General features: G+C 49.5%; 1 protein-coding gene across 1 annotated transcript in view; it reads left to right on the top strand.

The window, feature by feature from the left end:
- Window positions 1-808: 808 nt before the first annotated feature.
- Window positions 809-16,187, top strand: part of RASSF5 (Ras association domain family member 5) — a 31,392-nt gene continuing 16,013 nt past the window's right edge. Inside the window, exon 1 of the mRNA XM_012806631.2 lies at window positions 809-1,217. Coding sequence (XP_012662085.1) covers window positions 1,098-1,217 — 120 coding nt within the window. The 5' untranslated portion in view covers window positions 809-1,097. The remainder of the gene's footprint in view (window positions 1,218-16,187) is intronic.

Genomic DNA, 16,187 nt, shown 5'->3' with positions numbered 1-16,187 from the left:
TGTGTGGCCCTAATTGGTAGAAGAGTTCAGCCATAGACTGGGCAGGATAGGGACATGTAAATGAGCCATCCTTGATATTAGGAATGACAAGATCTGGCAAAGACCCTTGTTGGCCAGACTGTCAGGAAAATGCACAAATACCCCCAGTGGTGTCTGCAGGCTCCTTTAGTATCCTGAGACTTCCCAAGGGCCTGGCTCTGCCGGTGGGAGAGCAGCTTTCTTTCCAGGCTGGCCTAGGATTTGCATGTGCTTATGGTGACCCTGCAGTTTCTTCTGGCATTTCCAAGTTAAAATATTGCTGTTTCCCAGGCAGTCCAGATATTGATTTTCTTCCTCTCGAGTTACTGCTCTAGCAGCTTCGCTGGCCAATGGCGGATAGGGGTGGGGTGGGGAGAGGAGGTGGATGGGGAGAAGCCAGAGGGACGGTGTTGACCTTAGAGCACCTTCTGCTTCTTGAACTTGAGTCACCTTAAGTGATAAGAACAGGCTCTTTGATGAAGAAGCAACAGAGGGCATGTCCCCCTCAGATCCGTCCTTCCCTGCATCCCTAATCTAACCCCGGGCACCCTGGGTCCACTTGCCACCAGGGTGGTCTGGCACACAGGTGATGGGGGAGGCGGGGGGGTGCGCAGTGACAGCCCAGCAGGCTTTGAGGAACCTTGCGAGAGGAAGTGGCTTCAGAACTGCTCTGCTTACCACCGCTCGAGGGGCAGGAAAGGCAGGAGGCGGGGGGAGGTGTGGAGGTGGCGCTCTGCCGCGGGGCGGAGGGAGGGAGCCGGCGCCGGGGAGATGAAACCGCAGAGGCCCGGCGAGTCGGAGAGCGAGCGGGAGTCGGGCCGGGCGCCCAGGGTCGACCCGGGCTGTGCGGGCGCAGGCGGCGCAGGGACGGGAACAGGTTACTCTGCAGTGGCCCCAGCCACTGAGAGGGAAACTCCGGTTGTGCCTGGCCTGGTAACCGGCTAGCTCCCGTTGGGGCTGGGGGCTGACGCCACCACAGAGCCCGGGGAGGGGTCCCCAGCTCCCTCTGCCGCATCCTGCATCCCAAGCCCGGCCCCCTCCCTTGCCCTGGCTGCCTCGGGGCGGGGGCTCCGGGCTCGATGACCGTGGACAGCAGCATGAGCAGTGGGTACTGCAGCCTGGAAGAGGAACTGGAAGATTGTTTCTTCACTGCTAAGACCACCTTTTTCAGGAATGCGCAGAGCAAACATTCTCCAAAGGTAAACATAACAATGGAAACGAGAGCCTTTCATGTTGGGGAAATAACTTCAGTGGTATGGACGGGAAATCTTCCCCCTACAACACGCGTGGCCGTGCAGTCAGGAAAGTGGCGGCACGTTTGCCCTTGGAGGGCCCTCTTGAACTTGCGGTTGAGGCGACCAAGGGTTGGATCTGGAGCCCTTCAGTCAGCCCTCCTTTTAGCATTTCCAGCCCCCAGTGATCTTCAAAATGGCTCACTGGGATTTGGGGACCCCGTTTGACTTAGGGGGTGACTACATGCTCACTTGTGCCTGAGCCAGTAACCAGGCAACTGCTCTGTCTCATTTAACCCCCAAAGCCTAGCTTAGACGGTCCAGGTGAAAGGTGGATGGCATCTAGTCCCTCAGTAAGATAGACATTGGTAGGTTGAGACTTCCGTGTTGGAAATGGCCAGAAACCATCTTAAAACATAGTCCATCAACTTTGCAGAAGTCCAGGGTGTTTTCAGAAACAAACTAAAATGTCACTCCCAGGCTGCTGTCATACTACCCAATTCCTGCTTTGGGTAACCTAAAGGGGTTTGTGTGTGTCCTCTGATGAAATTATATGTGTTTCCTAAAAGCATCAGTCTCTAGACACCCAGCAAGCTTAGGCCCCCTGACTACTGGCCCAGCTGACTGCAGAGCCACAGACCTGCCAGTATCTTAGTAGGATGGGGGTGAGGTCAGGTGGGGGGGGGGGCAAAGCTGTGTTTGTTTGTTTGTTTGTTTGTTTTGTTTTTTAGGTGACAGGACTCTAAACCAAGTCCTTAGAGAGGTTACCCAGAAGGAGATGTTTATAGTCAGAAGTGAGCTGTTGAATTTCACAGATGTGTGCAGGCTCATCATTAATTCAGTAGTCCTGCCCCAAATTAGAATTAACCAAAAACTTCCCCAGGCCTGACTCTGGAGCCTCCTTTGTTACTAAGTCATCTTGCCCACAGGCCCCTGCATGTGCTGGGTTCTGAAGTCAGTCAGACATGCTGGGCCTTCCAATTGTGAGAGGACTCCCGGGAACTGAAGAACAGAATGTCATTTTATGTCTAAAGAAATCAACTAAAACAGGCCCCTGGAACCTGTGCTTGCTTTCTGGGGCACCCCCATGAGGCTGGAGAGAGGGGAATGTTCTAGAAGGTGAGGGGCAAAGGGCCAGGTGTTCCCATCCCTGGCTATAGGTGGGGCCCGTGCAGAACACCCTGGCAGCAGAGGGGAGGTGTCCCACCCTCTTTTGGGGTTCTTGCCTCATGGTGTGGCCCTCACCTCCCCCCACAGGTATGCCAGGCTATCTGGGTCTTTAAACCAGTGGTCGTCAACTTAGCTACACACTGGACTCGCAGGGAACTTGAGTGGATACTGAGGATAGCAGGGTCCCACACCCAGGGAGTCTGATTTAATTGGCCTGGGCACCAGGACTTTGAAAAGCTCCCCATGTGACGCTGATAGGCAGCAGAGGTGTTGAACTGTCGCTCCAGAGCGTGTTTTTCACCCTTCTTTTTTATCTCAGGGCACACTTGAACCTTCAGTTACACTTCTGTGGCTCACTTCCGTTACGTTGATCCAAAAAAGAGTAAAAAAAATTAATATACTCACTGGGAATTGAGCTTTTTGAAAACAATTTAGTTAATGATGTTTAAAACTTTTCTAAGATCCTCTCACAGCACACCAGGGTGCCGGGCACACCGGTTGAAAATCACTGCTCTAGAGAGTTTTGTTGCTGCCTGGGAAGGAAATGGTTCCTGTTTTCAAAACAAAGTTTAGCTGTTGTGCTTGCCGATCACTGCCAGCAAGGCTGGTAAGCCCTTGGTCCCAGGGGGTGAGATTTTGCATAATTGGGTGACAAAGGGGCATTGCAAAGCTGGGGTCTCTTTTACTTTGCAATTGAAAAAGATAGCTGTTTCTGATATTTCTTGGGAGACATAGGAAGAAAAATACCCTACAAGAAAATACACTGGGAGGCAGCACCTGTGGCTTTAAGGAGTAGGGCACCGGCCCCATATGCCGGAGGTGGTGGGTTCAAACCCAGCCCCGACTGAAAATACACTGGGATAGGGCTGGTGCTGGAGGATGACTTATTCTGTAGCCTAAACCACCTCCTTTCTTCCCCCCAATTCTTCCTAGTATCACTACCGAAAATACACCTTTAGTTAGGTGCCCACAGAAACTCTTTCTTTGCTTTGAGACTTGAATCCACCGCATATCTTGAGGCCCCTGTATATCTCCTTGGCTCACTTTGCCAGAGTCTGTAACCCCCCAAAGGGCTCGATTCCCTTCTAAGAAACTCATTTTGTTGAACCCCAGACAAGGCCTTAAGGGATAAATGCTCCAGAGAAGAAGGAGGTGGTGGGCACTGCCCTCTTAATCCCTGGCCTCTGCTCAGAAGAATCTCAGCTGCATTTTCAGAACTGCAGCCAGGGACAGTTTTCCTCAGCAGCACACTGGCCTTCAGCACAGAGCTCTCCAAGGCAGGGGACAGGGTGGGTGGGCCCAGTGGCTGAGAAGGCAGGCTGCCAAGAGGGCACGTGGCCGACTGAGGGGCTAGGAAGTTTCCTCTAAAGGTTTCAGTCTTTCATTCTTCTAAATGTTCTTTAGCCTTTAATAACATTTTTTTTAGGTCTCTCTTCCACACAGTCATTTCTGGAAAGGGTTTTTAAGAGATCTGTCATATCCCAACCTCACGCTGACCCCTAACAATGCTTTTTTCCTGCTCAAAGAGCATTCATGTCTGAGCCCGTAAGAGAATTTCTTTTTTCCTGTCTCCAAGGAAAGGACTTTATATGTTTTCTGGTCACTGAGAGACTGAGGCCCCCATTGGGGGAACGCTGAGCCAGCTGCTATAAATAGCCTTGTCAGAACAACCTGTGTCTGCTGCTCAGTCTGTGCCAGGCTGAACACAGCTTCAGGGAAGTTGCACTGCTGTTCTTGTGCCACCACCTGAGTGTTGTCACTAGCCTGTCTCCAAGGAGCTCCCGAGACCTCTCTCTAATCCCTTTGGTGGGGAGGTAGGAGGGATGGGGTAGGTCTCCCTATATCACAGAGAGGAGGTGCCTGAAGGTCAGAGAAGCAGCAAGGGAGAGAGGGACCCAGACACTAGGCCCTACTTTGGTGTCTGCTTTTGGACAATGGCATCTTCTTGGGGCCCTGGGCCCTGTTTGAGGGAGTAGGGGACCTGGTTTTGAGTCACACCAGAAAGTTTCAGGAGGCTGAGGCGGTACTCTCCTGGTACTTTCCTGCTTGGCCAGGCACAATTAAATTGGGTTTCCCTAGGTCACAACATGTCTAAATGGGGCCTGCCTGGGGAGAGCCAGCCTGTGTGCTTCGGCAGTGCAAACCCAGATGGTCTCAGTAAGGCATGTGCACAGTTACCCTAGTCCGAGATCTTGGCATCTAGAGAGGTAGGGGGATTTATCCAAGGTCATACAGTCTTGCCCCCTGGCCCAGAGAATTTTCTGCTTTAGTCTCTCAACAAATCGGGTTTGATGATTGTAGGGTTAGTGGCTGTGAAGCTAGGCCAGGCCCTCTGGCCATTCCTGCCATTTGCTCCTTTATCCCTGTCTGGGGCCAGCTTTTGTTCCTGTTAATTTCACTAATACTTGCAGGTGGTAGCCATTTAGGGTATAGACATCTGAGGAGGGACACAGGCACTCTGAGCTCTTTCTGCAGATTTAACAGGCTCCAGGATCCCAGGACCCTGGAGCCCGCTCAGAGCATTGGGGTGAGCACTCTGAGGACACACAAAGCCTGCGTCGTGCAGAATGTCAGAGCACCTCACTTTACCGGTGGAGAAAGCAAGGCTCAGAGAGGTGGAAGGACTTCACTAGGCCACACACGTGGACAGGTGGAGCCAGAACTAACACCCTGCTTGGATTCCTTGTCAAGTGCTCTTTTTCTTGGTCTTTTTCTTTTACTTAGTGAGTAACCCAGTAGGCCTTGTCCTCTCAGTGCCTTCTACAAAATGGAAATACTCAAACAACTTGGGGCTGGGTAAGGTCTTGAAAGGTCCTTACTATCCCTCTGTCTAGTAAGGCACACTAGCCAATGTGACATGGGCCTATGTTTAACACCAGCAGGAAGTCCCCATAATCTTACTCCTTTAACCATTTAAAAAAGTTCTTCCCTTGCTGTAGATGCCTGGTTAGTAAAAAAGCAAAACAAACAAAAAAAGGAAAAGTTCTTCTCAGTGTTTATACTCAAATGGAAATCTCTGGCTGGAGGTTTTTTCTCATCGGTGTTTTCTTTGAGGATATGAAGAACAGAAGGCTGACTATATTTATGGTTAAATATTTTACTTAAGTGCACTCCCATGTCGCCAGCCCCCCAGGCCTTCTCTACACTAACACCACTGAATTCTTTTTCTTCAAGAAAAATGCAAAGAGGAGGGGGTCTTAGAGGTGAGGATACTACGCAGCTTCCTGTTCCATTCTGGCAGGTGTTTGGTCTCTGCTTGCCTGGCCAGTCGCCTCCTCTCTGGACAGGGCCTCTGTGCTACTCCAGGGACACTAGCCAAGATGTTGTCTTGGGACCTGACAAGCCAACCCTGACAGCCCCGGGATGAGGCACGGAAATCCCATCTCTCTGCCAGCGGCTGGCACAGCCAGGCTTGAGGCATGGCTCCTGCCTCTGACCACCATGAGAGAAAAGAAAAGAATACTAACAGTCAGTTAGCTCCCAATTAGAACAATAAAAATAAAACGGGAATCTGCAGAACCACTGGGCCATTTAATTGTTCCAATGTGCTGTCTCAAAGGCTTATGCAGCCCAAGACTAACCCCAAAGACTCTGCACACTGGCACAGCGGCGGGCTAGCCTTCCACTTAGGAATGTTCTTGCTCGTCGACCTCACTGCCTGCTGCCCCCTCTGGCCCTTCCCAGGATCATCAGGCCTCTGTAAGATCAGAAATCGCACCTCCCTCAGATGGCCTATGATTTACAAAAGCAGGTGTTGACTAAATGCTGGTTGGGTATAGTTGCTATGTCTTCTCTCTTGCATCCTGTATAATCAGGATGGATGGAATTATAACAAGCCCAGATTTTTAGTCATTGGATGTAACAAGAGGTTTATTTCTCCCTTTACATAAAGTTAAATTGGCAGGTAGGACCTCAGGATAAAAGGGAGACCGGAAATGGTGTGTTTCTTACACTCCATGCCATTGGCCAGATCTCTGTCACGTGACCCTACCTAACCACAAGGGAGGTTGGGAAATGAAGTACAGCTGTGAGCACCAGGAGACCAGGAAGCAGGCTGTGGTCAACAGCTAGCTGTCACTGTCATGCGTTCCTCCTGCCACCCCTTCACACCAGCCACCTTGGAAGCTCTGCTTGTATCTTCTTGGTGAAGGACATGACCTCTGTTTCTTTGACCTTGTACCTCTCATCTGTCGCTGAGGACGTGCTGTTCTGGAACTGGGTTCTGTCTCCCCTACTAGACTGAATTCCTCGAGGACAGATGCTTTTCCTTACTCAGTGCTTCTTTGGTTTCTCTGCAGCGTCTGAAACCTTCAGAGTTGCTCAAAGGGGGGCCCTGGCCACCTTCGTCAGAATCACTCTTTGAAAATGGACTTTCAGGGGCCTTACCCCAGCCCTATGGGCTCCGGAATCTTTGGAGATAGGACCCTTGAATCTGCTTTTTTTTTTTTGAGACGGAGCCTCAAGCTATCCCCCTGGGTAGAGTGCCATGGCATCACGCTCACAGCAACCTCCAACTCCTGGGCTCAAGCGAGTCCCCTGCCTCAGCCTCCCAAGTAGCTGGGACCACAGGCGCCCGCCACAACGCCTGGCCATTTTTTTGGTTGCAGCCATCATTGTTGTTTGGTGGGCCCGGGCTGGGGATTCGAACCCGCCACCTTAGGTGTATGTGGCTGGCGCCTTAGCCGTTTGAGCCATAGGCGCCGAGCTTGAATCTGCTTTTTTAACCTCTCCCAGGTGATTCTCCTATATACTGAAATCTAGGAACTGTCTGTTTAGGAAATATTTGGTAACTGCTTTCTCCAATTGCAATTCTAGATAAGAACCTGTCACAGATCCCTGAGAGGTTCCCAGGCTGGAAATTGAAGCCCAGAGGGGTAAAAGATTTTTCTCCTGTCACACAGCTAAGTAGCAACAGAAGTGAGGACTCAGGTCCCCTGGGTCCTGCTTAGAGCTTTCTCTGTTGCTCCTGTCACAACATGTTGAACTCTTATTTCAAGGTTGTTTGGGGAACAGCTGTTTAAGAGCTTGACTGGCACATGATGTAAAGGGGAGACACAGAACTCCTCCCAGCTCAAGCCATTGACTAAGAGGCTGGAGCCAAGTCACTTCCACTCTCAGGCTCAGGTACTTCATCTGGTCCTTTTTAGTGAGAACACCTGTGACACAGTCTGCCCTTATCTCCCCCCTGCCTCGAGTGCCTCGCCTCTTTACATGGGAGCAGACCCTCCTTGCCAGTTTCTCATGGTTCTGGTAAAGTTTTAGGTATTAACTACCAAGTTCTCTAACTTGTAAGGACTTCTCCTGGGGTGGAGTCAGGGAGAGGACCTGAGTGGCTGACATGAATCCTTTCCTCCAGGACCATCGGGGACTGCTCCAAGACATCCTTTGCACGTCCTGCCTGGTCCAGGCCATCCCTCACACTGTGTTCCAGATTTCTCCTTGCTGCCTGCCCCTCTCTTCACAAGTTAAGCCTGTTTTTTATGTTTGTTTTGAGACAGAGTCTCGTTTTGTCACCCTCTGTAGAGTGCTGTGACATCACAGCTATAGCAACCTCAAACTCTTAAGAGGGCCTAAGAGATTCTGTTGCCTTAGCCTCCCAAGTAGCTGGGACTACAGGCATCTGCCTCAGTGCAAGTCATTTTTAGAGATGAGGTCTTGCTCTGGCTCAGGCTGGTTTCGAACTGGTGAGCTCAGGCAATCCATCCACCTCAGCCTCCCGAAGTGCTAGGATTACAGGCGTGAGCCGCCTCGCCTAACCCAAGTTAAGCCTGTTTATTCTGACTTAGGTGGCTTTGCCCTACAAAGTAATTCCACTTAGCATCTGGGCACATAGAACATCCACCTACCCAGGCAGTTTAGGGAGAAAAGAAGGGAGGTTATATGATGTTGTCAAACCTGGAATCTCAGCTCATAGTTCCACTGTCAGGGGAACTGGATCCAGCTCCCCAGCCCATGAGCTTGAAGGGGAGGGAAATAGGCACAGCCTAGAAGGCTGAACTCTCGTCTCTTTTCTGCTCTCACCATCCCAGGTAACCCACACTTGTATACTTTCTCGCTTCGGGGACTTCCTGCGTGGGGAATCCAGACCTGTCCTTGTGCAGGGCCTCAGTTTCCTCTTCTGCGTGGGGACCCAGACCTGGCCTGGCATAGTCTCGGGAGACAAGAGGACCAAATAATTTCAGGTTCTGGTGGCATCTTCTTCTCTCCCGCCCCACCCCAGCTTTAGTTTATCACTCCCCAGCCTACCTCCCCCGTCCCACCTCTCTTCCTACCTCTAGAATGATATTTTATACAGCCTCTTAGAGATCTCAGATACCTGAAATTCAAATGTCCAGAACGGTACAGCATCAAAAGCCTGGAGTAGGCCAGGCGCAGTGGCTCACACCTGTAATCCTAGCACTCTGAGAGACTGAGGTGGGTGGATGGTCTGAACTCATGAGTTCGAGACCAGCCTGAGCCAGAGCCAGACCTAAGGAAAAAAAAAAATAGCTGGACATTGTGGCAGGCACCTGAGGTCCCAGCTACTTGGGAGGCTTTGGCAAAAGAATCTCTTAAGCCCAAGAGTTTGAGGTTGCTGTGAGCTGTGATGCTACGGCACTCTACCAAGGGTGACAAAGTGAGACTCTGTCTCAAAAAAACACGAAAAACCCCAAAGCCCGCTGTACCCAGCCACCACTAAATCATTGTGCTTCTGACTTGCCTGTAGCGCGGAGCACCAGAGGCGGGGGATACAGAGGTAGAAAAGACAGTCTCTGCCTTTTGTGTAACAGACTAGTTACTCTGCTTCCTCGTCCATGAAGTATTTGGGTGGGGGCTCCAGGGCAGAGGAATGACCCTGCAGAAGTCACTCTCAGCATCTGCCTTGTAGCCACATGGCCTTTATCATAATGTGGTGGCAGCTCTTGACACAGGGATGGAGTAGCTGACTCCTAGAACTGAAGGGTTTGAATAGGAATGGCCTACAAGGGAGTTGGGGCAGGCTGCCGGCAAACTTATAGAAACAGAGCTGCAGCGGCCCCTGGGAGACATGGAGGGAACTAACCTAGCCTATGAAGAGCAGAGCCTTCTGGAGCTAGAGACCATTGGCAGTCATCACAGTCGTTCCCCTGATTCCAAGCAGGCCTGCACGTAACCCATCATAGGCAGGGAAGGGACGCTATGTTCACTACCACCACCCTCCAACCCATCTATCAATCTTCCCTTGTCCAGGGCGCTACACAATGTGAGACAGACTGGTTGGATCCCTGCTAAGTGTGGGGTTACATTCCTGGGGGGAAAAAAAAAAGCAGTAGGGAGGGAGGCAGAAAAATGCTTATGCCTGGCAGACTGCACTGGCAAGATTGCTCTTGCCACCAAGCCATAAGGTTGGCACATGCAATGAGTAAAGGGGTTAGCCAAGGGCACCCCGGCCCACACTTGTCCAACTCCAAAGCACGTGCTCTTTCCACCACACACATGTCTTCTTGGGTGAGAGTCAAGTTTTAAAAGGCTCTAGGTAAGCTCCAACCACCCATCTCAAACTCTGGTGACCTGCCATACGAAGCCGTTTTCTTTGTTCAGCCAATTTCTGAATGCCGAAATTCAGGCCATTTTTTTCCTTTTCTCATCTTGGGAGATCTGGGCTACTGTACTCTATTATTTTCATCATCATGTCAGCTTCCAGTGCATAAGCCAGCCGTTCATTATCCTCCCCAATTCCTGGCTCTCCCCGACGGAAGAGTGGTGTTCATCTGTTCCTCTCGCTGTGACGTGAGTGGCACATGGGAGCTGGGTCTGCAGGGGACTAGGCTTGCAGTGGGGAGCATGAGGCAGGTCCTATGCCACAGAACGGAGAGGCGGTAGGCATTTATAATCTGGCACATGTGGCTGGGAAAGTGTGGGCTTAAGGAGAACGTGTGAGCCTGTGGATCTGGGTAATTTAGAGCACATTTCCAGTAGTACTTTGGGGGCTCCCTTTTCTGTGCTCCCCAAACAGAGAGGCCTATCTTAACTCTGATCCCTCATTTTGATGGGCCGTAATTTCTCAAACAGGGACCTCATTGTGTTCCCTGGCACGTATTAGGTGCTCAGTGCATGTTGGATAGAGGAGTTGGCTTGAAGCTTCTTTCCTAGTAACTGAGCGCCCTGAGTGGCAGCAGGGGACTCCTCGGCGGACACATGAGCAAGCACTTTAGGGCAAGCATTGTGAAAGTCAATCTCAGGACTTTTTTTTTTTCTTGAGACAAGAGTCTCACTCTGTTGCCCAGCCTAGAATGCTGTGGCCTCAGCCTATCTCATAGCAACTCAAACTCTTGGGTTCAAGTGATCCTCCTGCCTCAGCCTCCCAAGTAGATGGGACTATAAGCATTTACCACAATCCCTGACTAATTTTTTTTTTATTTTTAGTAGGTATGGGGTCTTGCTCCTACTCAGACTCATCTCAAACTCCTACCCTCAAGAGATCCTTCTTCCTTAGCCTTCCAGAGTGCCAGGATTACAGGCCTGAGCTTCTGTGCCCATCCTTTATTTTTAAATTAAATTATTTTGAGACAGAGTCTCACTCTGTTGCCCGAGGCCAGAGTGCTGTGGCATCGTCATAGCTCACTGTAACCTCAACCTCCTGGGCTGAAGCCATCGCCTGCCTCAGCATTCCAGTAGCTGGGCCTATAGGCGTGCATCATCACCTCGGACTAATTTTTTTCTGTTTTTAGTAGAGATGGGGTCTCGCTCTTGCTCAGGCTGATCTCAAGCAGGACTATTTTAAAGGGAGGCTTGCTAAGATTCTTTATAAGGAATAAATAGGTGTTGCCAGTAACCCTGAAAAGAAAAATCCCACTGAGTGAGCAGAAGTGCAAGGACAGCTTTCCAAATCCAGAGCAACCCCCTTGGCCTGGTGTGTGATTGTTCAGCTGTTTGTCCTGGGAGATGAGGGTAGGCAGGGTTGGGTCACTAAGCAACCAGGTTCCGGCGTCCCTCAAGCGCCTCTGAGGAGAGTGGGCATGGGGAGCAGGCAGGGGAGCTGCTCTGATAGATTTCTTCTGTCTGCTGTTCAGCTTTAGAGGATGGCGAGCTGAGGAAGAAACCAGCAGACCTTTCATTTGTTTTATTTTCCCAATTTAATTTTGAGTGCGTGAAAGATCCTGGTTTGGCAATCTCAGTACTCTGGGTACCCTCCATTGGCACGCCGAGCCTTCACTCTGTGTGACTTCTGGAAACATGCTCACTACTGTAGGCCTCACTTCTTCCTTCTGAAAAAGGGGAAGATTTATACCCTGCCCACCCCGGCGGAGAGTTACTGTCAAGGTGGACACACCATTTGACTGTGAGAAGCCATGGTGAACTCTGGGGCATAGGATAATAAAGGCCATTTTGGGAAATGCAGATGGGTGTTGAAATTCTGTGATTGGCATGTGTGGAGGGATAAGATTCTGTTCACAGATGAAGGGGAGGAGCAGGGGGTCTGCTGGAAAATGGCTGGAACCTGTGATAATAATGGCTAATCATCAGGCTTTGATGTGTGCCAAGCATTGTTCTAAGAGCTTTATGTGTATAGAGAAGGTGTCAAAAAATGTATACGTGTTTTAAAGAAGAAAAACACTGTATTAAATTTGTAATACTCAAGTCACATTTGCCTTCTGCAACTACATGAGGTGCTCAACCTGACTTGTATTCATGTTTTGGTTTTGGTATATATTATTACAACTTCAATATGGTTTTTTTTCTTTTCTTAAAATGTGAATACTTTTTGGTGGCACTCTCTGTAGACTCAATCCTCACAACAGCTATAGGAGGTAGCTTCTACGGTTGTATCCTTTTAACAGTGAGGAAACTGAGGCAAGAAGGGGGCTAGATAATGTGCCCAGGGTCACACAGTAGTAACTGGCAGATCCAGGAATGGTACCTAAGTGGTCCAATGCCAGAGCTCCTGACCTCTAAGCGCACTGCTTCTCCTGTAGCTCTTCCAGATTTCTCCAGGCAGTGGAAGCCCAGCAGTGAGGCCAAAAGGTGCCCACAGATGCACCCATGTCGGAGCACTCACTTTGGAGTCACTGAGGGAAGCTCATTTTGCAGGCCGTTTAGGGGAAAGAGGAAATCAAATGTCCCTGCCTCTTTGCCTTTATGGAATAGTTAGGGAACACATGTGAACAAGATGCAGAGCTCTAAATAACCAACTAGGACAAGTTTCAGTGTCACAAATTAGTCCCTGAACACCTGGGTGGCAGGATCACCAGCCTGAGGAAGGGTTAGCAGGGCGAGTGGCCCAGTGAGGTGAGGACACATGTGGGCTGATAAAGAGGCTGCAACGCTGGCACCACCCCAGGCTCCAAAGCTGAAGGCAGAAGGGAGCCAGGAAGGGCCTCTCTTCTCTAGCAGGCAGTGTGCACTTGTGTCCTGGCTGCTGGCGCAAGTCCCAAGCCGCCCTTCCCCTCCTAGCTAGTGTGGCCAGTGTGGGTGTATTGGGTGCTGGGTACTGGCTTACCACCAGAAACACTCAGCTCCCATTTGTGGAGCCGAATGCCCTGTCCTGCAGTGAACCCAAGCTGGAGCTGAAGCTAGCAGGTGGTAGGGGAGAAGGCTTCTGCAGTCACAGCACCACATGGGAGCTGGGCTCCTAAAGCCAGCTCTCTCTCAGAGGCTAGTGACTCTCCCAGGTTTCAGCCTACGGCTCTCAGAGCATCTGGGATTCCTACATAAAGCTGAAGAAGCCTTTGTTTAAAGCAGTCTTCACTGCAGGAAAACAAGGAAGTGATTTGGAGGTGGGGTGGATAGCTCCGATGATGAGCTCCGTAGCTCTGTGGCCCCAAGAGCACACCAGGACTATGGCCATATCCATCTCTGTGGGCACATGGGAGGTTGGAAAGCCATGCATAGCTCCATGAGCTTTCCAGGACAAGGTATCAGGAGAACATCTGAAGCATGCTGGGAAGTCCCCGCTACCTGAATCTCCTCATGACTCGGGTTGCTCTAGAATGCGGGAGGTTGGACAAGCTCATCTTGAGGCCTCTTTCAGATCTCTGAGCACCGGCTTCTGTGACCTGATCTCCTTTCTGGGGAGTCGCCTTAAAGGCTCTGAGTAAGCAATTCCAGGCCAGTGGCAGCTCCTCTGAGCTAGCCTGGGCTGTCCAGGTCATTCCTAGTCTTCAGTTTTCAGCGTACCTACCAGGAGGGTGACTGAGTCCTCGGAAAACAAGACTTCATCGTTCCTGGCGGCCTTGGAATGAGGGGGGCTGACTTGCTTAGAAGTGGGATTGACTCCTCACTTGCTTGGAATGTAGAAAGCAAGGGAAGCTCCCAGCTTTACGCGGACCAGGTAAAACCAGCCAGTTGCATGGCCTCCAGGTTTCCCTGCCCTTGGGAGCCTCTTTTTATTTTTTTAATTTCACCCGTAACATGTTTACCATTTTAACCGTTTGTAGGTACAGTGGCATTAAATACGATACTCACATTGTTCGGCAACCATCACCACTGATGCATCTCTAGAACTTTTTCACCTTCCCCAACTGAAATGCCTTACCAATTACCCAGCAGCTCCCCATTTCCCCTCCCCCGGTGCCTGGCAGCCAGCATTCTACTTTCTGGAGCTATTAATTTGACTACTCTAGAAACCCTGTATAATTGGAATCATACAGTATTTGTCCTTTTGTGACTGGCTTATGTCACTTAGCATAAGGTTTTCAAGGTTCATCCATGTTAGAGCATGTGTCTGAATTTCCTTCCTTTTTAAGGCTGAATAATATTCTGTTATGTGTGTGGGTGTATGTGAATATATTTATTCATGTATTTGTACTTTACCTTTTGTTCATCTGTTCATCTATTGATGAACACTTGGGTTGCTTTTGGCTATTGTGGGGAATGCTGCTGTGAACATAGGTCTTCAAATATCTGTTTGAGTCCCTGCTTTCAGTTCTTTGGGTAAATACCCAGAAGTGGACTTGCTGGATCATATGGTAATTTTTTGAGAAATCACCATACCATTTTCCACAGTGGCTGCACCATATTATATTCCCACCAGCAATGCACAGGGTCTAATGGCTCCACATCCATGCCAATGCTTTATTTTCTGTTGTTGCTGTTTTTAATGATAGCCATCCTAATAAATGTGAGGTGCTATCTCCTGTGGTTTTGATTTGCATTTCCCTAATGACTAGTGATGGTGAGCATCTTTTCAGATCTTCTCTGGTGAAATGTCTGTTTACGCCCCTTGTCCATATTTTAATCAGGTTGTTTATTTTTTTGTTGTTGCATTGTAGAAATTTGTTTGGTACATAATCTGAATATCAATCCCTTATGTGATTTGTAATGTAATCCTCTGAAAGAGCTGAGTCTCACCTTAGCAAAGGCTGGGGCCTGGGACAGGGTATTGGGACGCACTCATGCCATTCCTAATTTATTCCACTGTACTCTGATCCATGGTGGGCCAGAGAAACAAAGATGGAAAAGATGACAATGGCTGAGCTTGGGGTACTCATGTTCTAATGGGGGAGGCAGGCTCATACAACTAACACTAATATCCAGAGGATGAAATCAGTGCTGGAATAATTGAGTACATGTCAATGTTGTTGGAAAGTCCACTAATTCAAGATAAAAGCAAGTATCCAAAAAGACATTTTGTCAGTTGCAGGGGCAGGGGGCAAATTCTGTCAGATGAAGAAGAGAAGGACTTCCCAGGTTGAATGGTCAGTCTGAGGGCTCAGGGAGACTGAAAGGAGGCTGACCTAGGTAAGGTTGGATAAGGGACAGGGATATAGCTGGAAACCCAGTGAGGAAAACCTGAAGAACCTAGAAACTCTTTATGGAAGGAGAGAATGCCTGGAGGGAGAATTTCTGTGACCATGGCAGAAGAATGGGTGTTACCCTATTCTGCCTGGATTCATACTTTAGGCCTAAGAGCTGAAAACAGGGGCTTCCTGAAGACCCAGAGGAGAGGAGAATGGAAATGGAAGGGGTTTGGGTCACTTACCCTCGGAAATAGAGGACAGAAGTCATGTCTGATGTTTAACTTATTGTCTCAGAATTAAATAGATCCATGGACCAAGAATCTTACAAGAGCTTTGTAAAATAATGGTAGGGATGTGTGTGTGTGTGTATGTGTGTTCTTACTACTTTGTGTTTTATACAGTTCATTAAGCAAATGTTTAATGAGCCCTCTTGTATGTTCTGAGGACAACCTCAGTCAACAAGACAAGGCCCCTGCCCAGAAGGCACTTCCATTCTGGATCAGGCTTCAGGGATGGTGCTTATCTTCAGAGGCAGCCACCAAGCTGTGTCCAAGGCCATAGCTTCACCTTGGGGTATGTGTTAGGGGCGGGGGTATCAGAAGAGCCTCCAGGATTGAGTGTAGCTTAGCAGAGGATGGAAGAGCACCAAGTGTCCCTGTGACCAGCAGCAGAGAGGAAAAGAGAGGAAGGGAGGTCCTCTAGACCTAAGTGGGTGGTATCCCTGGGGCTAGGGTACCAGATGTACTGGCTTGCCCTGGACTGTCCTAGTTTTAGTATTGAAAGCCCTGTGAGAAAACTCTCACGCCTCAAAAACCAGGACAGCTGGTCAACCTACCTGGGGCTGGACAGTGGGAAAGCATGGCCAGCTTCTTCTCCATGAGGCATATAGGCATAGTTCTAGGGGCCCACGATACTTTAGAGGCCCATAAAAATGTTTTGATTTCTTTTAAAATCAGGAGGAAACAAATGAACTTTTAAGTTGAAGAAAATGTGTTCGTATAAGATGTTAATATATTTGTCTTCATACCAATGCAATCATAATATATAATTTTCCATGTTTTTTTTTTTT

The sequence above is a fragment of the Otolemur garnettii genome, unplaced genomic scaffold (assembly GCF_000181295.1).
Source record: "Otolemur garnettii isolate 467f Iridium unplaced genomic scaffold, OtoGar3 scaffold00055, whole genome shotgun sequence".
Lineage (NCBI taxonomy): Eukaryota > Metazoa > Chordata > Mammalia > Primates > Galagidae > Otolemur > Otolemur garnettii.
The sequence above is the reverse complement of the archived record's forward strand: the minus strand, read 5'-3'. Positions and strand labels throughout refer to the sequence as shown.